This window comes from Lycium barbarum, chromosome 8 (assembly GCF_019175385.1).
Source record: "Lycium barbarum isolate Lr01 chromosome 8, ASM1917538v2, whole genome shotgun sequence".
Lineage (NCBI taxonomy): Eukaryota > Viridiplantae > Streptophyta > Magnoliopsida > Solanales > Solanaceae > Lycium > Lycium barbarum.
This window is the reverse complement of record NC_083344.1, coordinates 90,237,516-90,248,517: the sequence shown is the minus strand read 5'-3', so window position 1 is coordinate 90,248,517 and position 11,002 is coordinate 90,237,516. Positions and strand designations below refer to the sequence as shown.

The 11,002-nt window shown below is 36.8% G+C and overlaps 1 protein-coding gene across 2 annotated transcripts; it reads right to left on the bottom strand.

Annotated features, from left to right (window-relative positions):
- Nucleotides 1-736: 736 nt before the first annotated feature.
- Nucleotides 737-8,229, bottom strand: LOC132606285 (uncharacterized). 2 transcript variants are annotated; one of them, XM_060319722.1, is made up of 2 exons: nucleotides 7,021-8,229; nucleotides 737-1,079 (listed from the first exon to the last, which is right to left on the bottom strand). In XM_060319722.1, the coding sequence occupies exon 1, from the start codon at nucleotides 7,995-7,997 to the stop codon at nucleotides 7,026-7,028; it is 972 nt and encodes a 323-aa protein (XP_060175705.1). In that variant the 5' UTR covers nucleotides 7,998-8,229; the 3' UTR covers nucleotides 737-1,079; nucleotides 7,021-7,025. The 2 variants fall into 2 exon arrangements, with proteins under 2 accessions (XP_060175705.1, XP_060175704.1); XM_060319721.1 differs by having other exon boundaries at nucleotides 7,012-8,227.
- Between the last annotated feature and the right edge of the window lie 2,773 nt (nucleotides 8,230-11,002).

The window sequence follows — 11,002 nt, the reverse complement described above, 5'->3', positions numbered from 1 at the left end:
CGAATAAGGTTACAAAATACAAGTTGAGGACTTCTCTACATGATTGCATGGAATCAAATTAGGTATGGACAACTCAAACATTGCGTCAGTCTTTGTGTCCGATTGACAAAACTTAAAATCATGATTATTTAATTTGAATATTATGATTACAATCTAGAGAGTAAGTAGTACAATCATGAATTTTCTTGTCATAAATAATGGCTCTCTAATACTTGATCGCTCTATTTTGTTACAGATCAGCTTCCATTTCTGAATAGACTTATAAAGGAACACAACTGAATCACAAACGAAGCAGTATGAAGCTTTCTTTTCTATATAGATATATACTAGTACTTAGGGGTTGTTTAATAGGATGTATTAAAGAAAATAATACATATATTAGCTTTTGTATTATTCATTCTTTGTTTGATTTTGTTTTTCAACCTATGTATAACTGAGCACATGTATGGTTCACCATTATTCAGTACTATTCTTTTACATAGCAAACCTATGTATTACTAGTATCACTACTATTCCTATTCTCATATATCCTATTCAGTACTATTTCTATTCTAATACACTATTCATTTAATACAACAAGCCAAACAATCCATAAAAAATAATACCAGCATAACTAATCTCAACAATACTAACACCCTATTCAATACTATTCTTATACACCATCCTAAACAACCCTTACAGCACTATTTGGTGGAACCGGATGCCTATGTTAGTGTGACAAAAACCAAGAGCCAAATAGTAAATGTAACCGATTATAGTTAAATTAATTCAAATCAAACAAGCTTAATTAGTACAATCTTCTGTACTTTTTGCACTAAAAAAGTATTGACATAAACCAAGACTCTAATAGTAAAACTAAACTGATAAAAGTATTTTAACTAATCCAATCAAATAAACTTACAGGTTTCTGTACTTTTTTGCACAAAAAGGAACAACAGAATCAATTTCCACATCTAGGAAAGAAAAAGTCTAGTCTGTCTTATCCCTCAAGATTGAGCAGAGAAGGGAGAAATGGCAAGGTTTTCTGACAATCAGGGTTATCTTCAGCTCAGCCACAGTTTGTTATCTGCACACTCCACCTGTTATGACAATATAGAAACATCAAGAGAAAACACAATTTCAAGTATACTTTAAAAACTCTTTTACACAAGAAACTGCAGATATCCCACATAAGATCCCAAAGACAAACTAACATTAGCAGAAAAATATTAAGCTTCCGCTTTTTAGCCTCATATTAATGCCTTCTAAGAAACAATCATGCAAAGATGGTAACACATGAAGAAGCCATACAGTAGAGTGAAAGACATGTTCATAAAACTGCACAAAAGCATGTTCAATTGCAAATCATCCATCAAATGGATAGTTCAAAATCCAGTCGTTTAAGCATTTTATTTTAGCCATCACAGGACTCCTCTGAATCTAGTATAACTAGCTTACTTTTATTTGCCAAGATCCTTTCACAACAACACCCGAGTACCTTTTTTATTTTGAATTTAGATTTTTCACTCCATTAACAGGAAGAAGTACTGCTGAAGCATTCCTCGCATCATTTCCATTCTTGGGCAGCAGGCAAATGTCCAAAACAAAGGACATCAGGTGGCCTCTGACTTCAAATTCAAGAAAACATGACGGTCCACAAGATTTTAAACATAGCAATGCCCGTAATCAGAAAGCAGTGGTAAAGGACGAAAACGAAAGACATGGGAAAAGTAAGAAAGAAAATGAAGAGGACGATTAGGTAAAAGGCACTAAGAACAAACTGCTGCAGATTCTGCTGGACAACTATGGTGAAAATGGCAGCTAAACAACTCATGAATATAACCAAAAACAGATCTACAGTTTCCATTAATTATATAGACAATAAGTAGGGTTGTCATCGAGCAGAAGTGTACATTCTCTGTGCTTTTCTTTCAATCTCAACTTATAGAAGACCTTCTAATTAGACCGGTTCTACTTGTTCTATATCAGAATGTCAACCCTTTGTTTTTTTTTAAGAAGCAAATAGATTATGGTATTTGTTTACAAGAGGAATCTTTACCTAGTCTTCTTTTCTGAGTCAACTTCAGCTAAAGAATACCAGCTCATGATTAGCTGCAGTTGACATAGAAAAGAAGACCAGCTCAAGATTCCTCTTCGGCAGCAGGTTGCTTGGGAAATATCCAAACAAAGGACATCAGGTGGCCTCTGACCTGAAATTTTGTTATCCTTGCAGATGCAAATTTACCTAAGCATAATAAAGACGCCAACATATATCTCCTTTCTCGTGTCATGTTACATGCAAGCTCATCAGGTAGAAACAAGAAAATGGAAGGAAACCACACGCAGATAAATCACAGAAAAACTAACTCTTCGCTCTCCGAGCCAAAACAAGTACTCAAGAGAGAAGTGCGCCATGGGCATGTTAGACTTGTAGAATGAACTTCCATTGACGTCCGAAATGTACTACTACATGGTTTCACTGAATCCAAAGAGATCAAATAAAAACTTTCCAGATCTATGTATTGAAGGATTGATAACTGTTTCAGCACAAGTAGAAGCATGGCCAGAGAAACATTGACAATCCAGGAGACCAACAACAAAGATAAGCACAAGAATTAGCAGGAGCGAGCATCTGCACTGGCAGTAATTGCCAAATCCTAAATTAGCAGATATAAAGTACTGTTGGCTAAGCTCCTGATGTAAAGAAGGATGTTTTCCTCCTAGAATCCTTTTTTTCTAGCAAGTCTTTCAGGATGTCCTAAACTAGTTTTTCATCATCAGTTCATCCTCCAAAACTATGTTTTGATCATTGCCCAATGTATAGGTCATTGACATGCTCACAGCAAATTAGAACCGTGGAACTAATTATACTAAACTGTCCAAGCTACTTCACAAAATGGATATTGCCCAGTTGCCTTCTGAAGGAATCCAAATTGTAATACGATCATGTAATTCCAGTGGTCAATATTGGACTAGTAGCTCTTGAAGAATATCCCAAATTGTACTACAACCATGTTATTTCAGTGGTTAATTCTGGACTAGCAGCTCTGATCCTGCTCCCCGCTTAAGTCCAAGCATGTAATTCTCTCATGTTCATCAATTTGTCAGAAATTCCAGTTTGAAATGCTTTAAACATACATCAGGAAGTTCCAAGAGTATAAGAAAGAGGATTGAAGGATTGCTTTGGTTTCTTTCTATCAGCCAGCCACCATCTTTTCCTTTTCTCTATTTGTTGCATCAATAATTACTGACTGTAAGTGATACGTCAAACATCTAACCCTGAATCTTATGAGTCACCAAAAGAGAAGTGGCTTCAATTGTCAGTTTCACGGCAGTTAGTCTCAGTTTGAGGCTGTGAGCAGCAAAATGTGTTTCAAACTGCCTACTTAGCTAGCAATTCAAAACAAAAGGGAAACATCTAATCAACGTCCTTGCTTGTTTAAAAGTTTCCGTTAGTAGCCCAAGATAAGTGCCAAAGCATATAGTTTAACAAGCCATATGGGGTTACAGGAGTATCGTTTCCTCATCGAAGTTGCACTACTTGGCTAACTAAGCACAAGAAAACAGTTAATGGAAATAACTCGGAAAGCCCAAGGGTAGCATCCATTTGTTAACTCATGCTAGCTAAGTACTTAGAAGGGCAGAGTCAAAGGAGAGCTGTAAAATGAAACATCTAAACAGACTCAAAGCAACTGTGAGAACCCGAACAACCAAAAATTACCATTATTAAATCAACATAAATGACCAAAGTATATAGTTAAACAAGCCATACGGCATTATAAGATTCTCAAACTTGGACTATTTGGTCAACTAGCGGGCAAGCTAAATCAATGAAATCTCCTCTTTTAAAATAAACTTTAACAAGCACAAGTCCTTCATCATGTTTACACAAAATTGATTTCAAAAAACGATCTCATCCTAATACTTTCCAAGTGCCTTGGGAATCGAATCGAACATTCCACCAAGTCACAATCAACCATTCGGACCTCTCGGAAGTGACAGAATTCCAAAAAAGTTAATGAAAATAACTCTCAAAGCCCAAAGGTAGCCTTCATTCGCTAACTCATGCTAGATAAGTGCTAGGGCAGACCACTCTTCCTCACAAGCTGAGACTCCTTTTTTAACATTTTACGTGTTCAAACGTGTGGGCCCACACATTCTCCAGGGACAGAATGCCGATTTTTAGTCATTCAAAATCCACAGTTCTTTTACTCTTAGATACTCAGGTCGAAATAAAGAATAACTGATAAGTCAATTCCCTTAATGGAGGGATCCTCTAGGGGAAGCGCCAGAAAGGGTGCTAGCTCTTCAACAGAAACCAAGTCTTCCCCTTTTTTTTTTTTTTTTTTTTTGGGACATTGGTAACATTTCTATATGTTGGCAGGTTTACTATACCAAACTGTATAGTCCCCAATTAGACAATTACAAAAGAAGGATTATCCTTTCTATGTTCCTTTTACAAATTATCTAAAACATCAAAAATATCTTCTGTTTCCCCTAAGCATTCATGTTTACACCAAAAGAGAAAAGATACTTGACTCCTTTGGTTGTTGTCCATCTCAAACCAAAAAATATTTAAGACAGCTTAAGAAATCACCTTTGACACGTGGTGTTGAAATATACAACCCCCACTTCTACAAGATAAGTTAATACAGTTTAAGAAATCACGTAACAAAATAACTAATAGCCCAACAAAAGCAGGCATCCATATATGGAGCTTTACTTTTCCAAATTATATTCCACAGCCACTTGTTGAACGGAACTGCTGTTGCATCTCTCTTACTACTCCTCCAAATCTTCTGTTCTCCTTGCATGTCAGTGAGGAGACACAGGAGTGGAGAAACCAATATATAAGCTAGCCACCTTAGAATCACTCTCTCTCCAAACTAATAAAATATTCAGGCACTGCTATGACAGCTCAGAAAAAGATATAACCAGAAATCAAAAAGCAGATTCTCTTTCTTTCTATCATAATGCTTCGAAGTTCGAAATGACAATATTTTCACATATTTCCTGTTGATCATCCCTCAATTTACAATATCTGATCAAAGAATTTGCGTTCTCTCCTATAGCTAATACAATGATCTTCCAGTTCAGGCAGAATACGAAAGATTCCGTTTCCATATTGACCGTTCCTTCTTACAAGCAGAGAATCTAACATAGACATTACAATGGATATTCTGACCAAAACATTAGATATTTCATCCCTCAGAGAGAGCTATGTCGTGCTATATTACTTACATATCTTTTTCTGGTCCAAGGAAAAGAATAGAAGAAACAATCTTTTTTTTTAATTTTTTTTTATGACATGGGAACCTGCAGCCGCTACCCTTCGGGTGCGCACAGGGTAAACCCAGCTCCTGTGCAATAGCTCGCAAACCACACAGGAGAGGTAACCCGCACTAGGCAAGCCCCGTGCGACGAGCTCCACCCAGAAGGCAAATCCCCTGCTGTCGTAGGGAAACAATCTTAATGCATGCTCCACCTGGCTCGGGAGATATAACTCAGTTGGTAGACCTCCGCACTAGCAATTGGGCAAGCCATCCCATATATAGATTGATGAGATAGTGCTCCTACACGGGATACCATCATCCATAGTATCAAACAGAAATCCATAGTTCACTTTAGCCTTGTGGCAAAGCCTACAAAAAGGCTTTGAGTAGCAGAGTAAATCTTAGACAACCTTTCATGACCGGTGGCCAGTCAAAGAGGACCATCCAGACATTGGAAGCTATCAGGACGTAATCCGAGTACATCACTCCATTGAAGTAGCTCAGATTCTCAACCCCCACCCACTTACCCCCTCAATATATGTGTACTGAGTATCATCACAAGCGAGAGATCAAGGTTCAATAATTTACAGAAGCCGGAACTTACAACTGAAAATCACATCAGGAAATGGGTGAACCAAATCCAAATGACTAGAGACTCTGCGGAGAAGACTAATAACCAAAGAAAAAGGAGAAAGGAGGAAAGATTAAAACAAGGATAGCCGCTTTAAGTTAGTACAGAAAACACTGCGTGTCTTCCTAGCAAAACTATTTTACTAGTAAAAGTGGTGCAGAGTAAATAAAACTGAAGTTCTGCATAACCAGAAGCCAAGAAATATTTTGTTAGCAAATTACCGTTAAAAGAATATTCAATTCACAAAACTGAGTCCGAGACAGCTCCTTCAATCACACACTAAACATAATACAATGAAGTTTGAGCACCTCAACTCAACCCCTTTCCCAGTCCTCCCCCACACACCCTTCCTCTTCTCCCAACCGGTTTCCTAATAAAAGAAACACACCATGAGGTGTGAGCTTTTCTGTCCATTGAGGTGATAGCTCGCCTTCTCTTTTATTTTGTTTTTCAAGGAAACTGCCCCCCCCCCCCCCCCCCCGCACCAAAAAGGGGTGGATGTAGTTAGACTACCATAGAACGATACCATCCCAATCCTTCAGGGAAAAAAATAAATCAGTTCTACGGCAGAGCAGAGGTTAAGTGAGGCGGAAATAGCAGAATTACCAACTCAGTTATTACAGGTAGGCCAATCCTTTATTATTCCTATACCCATTTAAATCACTCAGCTTACTTAATAAATTGAATCTCAATCTCCAATGGGATTCTAAGGAGATATAATCACAGGAAAACAAAGAGAAGACTTGACATGTCTTGACAACATAAGAGACAAAGTTAGAGAAATTTATGTCAATTGATACAATGAACAATGGTACAACTTTCCTTTCATAAACAGCAGCGAACCAATCATACATAGGTCCTCGGGTGGCGAACAATCACATAACACAACACTTGATATACTTTAACGGGTACAAAGAACTTAGACCTTTGTTATAAACACAATTGGCACATATTAATGGAATTTATCAAAGAAGAACAAAGAACAAAGACTACCATGACTTATAATGTAAACGAACGAACAAATTCAAGTGTCAAAACACAACAACCTACTTAAAAGTTAATGTCTTTACAATTCCTCTTGCTAAACATATCATTCAACAAAGTCAAATAAAAGCACAAGGATTTCACCTCTCTCACCATCATCATGGTGTCATGGAACCGCCTTCTAAGTTCTCCATCTGAACGCTACTTTTGAGAGGCACATACTCCCCAAGGTATCCACCAAGATGATCATACAAAGCAGTCTTGTCTATCGCCTGATGATGGTAACTCTTGCAAACATAGTAAAACACACTTTGCATCAAAAGCCCCACAAGATTCACGATCACCAATACTCCAACCAAGAACCCACCAATCACAATTCTCGAAAACACGCCATAATTATCACCACCATGCACCACAACTGACCCAAAAAACCCATTAATCACTCCACAAATAGACAAATACCCAAAAACAAGGAAAAATGCCATTCCTGTCCTTCCTTTCAACAACTCATAACTCTTCTTCATAGCTCCTATACCATAAATAGGCTCAAGAACAGACACCACACTAGCCAAATGCCACAATGCACTTATATAAACATGAACCACAAGGAAAAGTATAAACACAACCAAAAAAGAAAAAAGGAACAAAACCACATTTTGGGTATCAGCTGCAACAATCAAAAGCACAAGAAAAATCAAGAAAACAGTATTATAAGCCAACATAGAAAGAGAAACCCATATAAAGGTAATAAAGAGCCTCTTAAAAACACTAGGAATTGCAGCTAAAGTAGATGAAAAAGACACAGGCTTTGAGGTGTAAATTGAAGCCACAGTAAAAACAACAGCAGCAGTTGAAAGCAACGAGAAACAAAACAAGAAAAGTAAGTAACAAAACTGGATAACAATGAGTTTAGTCCATTGAGAAGCATGAGGTGAATTTGGGTTCTCTTGAAGCTGACTAATAATTGGATGAGTGAACAAAGAATGTGCCAAGATTGCAAATGATAAAGGAAATACTAAAGTAAGGGTAATAAGATAAAATGTTTTGGGAGATCTCTTTGGTATGGTGATTGATTCTTGAAATATATCAGGTATGGTCAAGAATTGAAGCTCTTCTGGTGGCAGATCCATTTCCAAAAATAGCAATTCTTGATTTCAAGATTGTGTTTTTTGTGTCTGATCTCAAATTGAAGAATTCAAGATTTGCGAAATTGTACGATTGTTGCTCAAATGCACCGTTTCACGTTTTTTTTCTAGAAAAAGTTGGTAAAGTCTATGTGTTAAAGCATTAGGTACAATACAAAGTTAGCTGCATCATCAGTTTTTATATTAGACTATTCCATGATACAAAGATTAACATACAAGGAATGCCGGTATATATATATATATATATATATATATTGGAGATTGTAATTATGATCTAATCTTGTTTAATAATGTAGAAAGAAGGGTCAAAGGGATAATATCTATGGTTGATGATTAAATTCTATTGTATTTCTACTCTTTAAGTCTTAATAATCTCATGTCATAATTGCTTCAGCGATGCACTTCTATTAATTCCAACATAAACTTCTTCATAAGATGATAAGGAAAAATTGGAGGTATGATGCTAGATAATATTTGCATAAAGTTTTATAAGAATCTACTTATTATTTTATGCGGTATCAAGTATGGAATAAGAATATGTATATTAATAATGCAGAATTGAAATATTTAAAGAAGAAAAATACCCTATTATAATAAATAGTTTATGTAAAATAATAATTTTATTATTAATTAATGTATGATAATTTTTATTATTAATTACCACATAAATAATTTATACATTATAATTCTTAATAACTTATATGTGTACTATTTAGCCTAAAATTCATTATTAGGAAAATCAATTCAACTTACTTGAACGAGGTCTTTAGGAACAAAATAAAGTTGGTTCTGAATTTTTTTGACGTGGGGTTTGAAACAACAACGAATAATTAAGATTGAGCGAAACAATAAGAAGTAATTGAAATAACTAACTAAAAAGAGAGAGAAATGTTTATTCGATCTCCGAATTGTTAAACATGATGCTTCGAATGATCAAAATGAGTGTCTGTAAACAGTTTTCTAAATCGCAATGAACGCAAGTGAGTAAAACTGTATCCCTGAGAGTTTCAACGAGGGTTCAAATCAAGGGTTGAGGGGGTACATATAGGTTTGACCTAGCTAATTAACTCCCCTAACCCTAGGCGCGTGTGGCCATTGCTAGCATGAAGATCGCAAACTCTAGAAATGGAAGAAGTTGTGATCCCCTGAATATCAGGATACATGGTTATTTTTAATTAACTGCCGATCACCGGGTGTACGAGCTGAGTGTCCGATTTTTAGTTTGCGGCACGTGTCCGAAATGAGATTTGAGGCTAGAGCAACCGAGAACTCGTTCGCACATCAGTCTAGCTTTCCGAGCGTACTCTCCGAGCCCATTTGTTTGTATTGATCTGATCCCCTATCACCACGTCTGTCCATCTAAATGCTCATCGCATGTTGACCATTACAGATAGTCCCTGCACTTTCCTCGTACTTAAGTCTCGAGGCTGTCCCAGAAAGTGGAAGAATTTGGCACGGGAAAGAAGTACTGAACCTGATGTTTAGCTAGCTTGGGTAGGAATACGTCACAACAGTCATGTCATCGTGCAGATAGGCCAATATATGCTGCCATTATTACCATCCTCGAATTACGCCCGTCGATGCTTTTTTAGTCTGTCACTCAGGGCATGCGTCACATTGTGATTGGGTTGCATCTAACAATTTCCTATGGTAAATAATGATTTCTTTACTTTTCTTTCACGCTTCATTCATATAACTTGCAAGCTTCAGAGTCTTCTTCTTCACCCTACCTGTTACACCTCGGAAATTTCCGTAGGTGTTGCCTTGTGGATAGGCTAATGTGAGCTTATGGTAATTATGAAATCCTTACGAGGACAAGCGAAGGATTAGATGGCTTGAGGTTCATACAATAAGATTTTGAAGTTCTGAGAATATGTGAAGTTTGGTTTGTTGAAGAGAGCGAAACGTAAGTCGAGTTCGGAAAGATTCCGTTATGATTGAGCTAATGTTTATGTGGTGATGTTTTAAAGGACTGATATACAACCTATTGTATGGCTAATGAAGTATTATACAAGTGTCAAGAAGGTTCCATAAGGATTGAAGATCAAACGAAACGACGAAAACAACTTCGGAAAAACTATGAGTTACACGACCACATTATACGGCCCGTGGAATGTTATACGGACCGTAAAATGGTCCGTATAACCCAACAACAACAAAGTGTTCCATGGTGGTGAACCACGGACACTTATACGGACCGTATACGGACCGTATAAGGTGTCCGTATAACTCCCAGCAGGGAGTTGGTTTGATGGTTGGTGAACCATGACCGATTATACGGTCCGTACAATATTATACGGACCATATAATTGCCCGTGGAAGTCCCGACGGGGCGTTTTTCAATGTTTGTATAAATAGATGTCTTGGGTTCTTTTACTTCATTTTTCATATTCCACAAGTGTTGAGAGCTCAAAAACCCTTCTCTAAACATATTCCACTCAAGTCTAAGAGAACACAAAGATCAAAGACTAGAATCAAGTGTTTGTGTTAGAAAGCTTCCAAGGGTTAGAGGACCATAAGAAATTCCATTGGAGGAGAATTAGGGTTTGGTTCAAGCAAAGTATATCCACTCAAGATTCATTCCCTCACCATCTAAGATAAGTTTTATGATATTTCCATGTTGTTTAAGGTGTTTGAAAGTCGAAACACTTGGATTGTAAAAGGATATAGAAAATGGGTCTTGAATGTGAGAATAGTGATGTTTGTGAGTAGTAGCTTGGGTTGAGTAATGATTCGTGAGATGATATGATTATAATCATGTTATAAATGATGTTAAGAACATGGGATAGACATTGTATATGAACGAATGTAATCGTGTGTTATGACCATGGATATGGATGACTGAAGTGAATTGAGAAATATGAATAATGTAGAATGAATAAAGACTATTGTTATGATATTGTGAATGTATTATTAACGTTTGGGAATTGATTTACGATATGGAGGAATGTCGTATAAATAAAGGGCATGCTGTCTAATTTTCTCTAGCC

Excerpts from the sequence above, each read along its gene's own strand:
- LOC132606285 (XM_060319722.1), bottom strand. The coding sequence starts at position 7,997 with ATGGATCTGCCACCAGAAGAGCTTCAATTCTTGACCATACCTGATATA.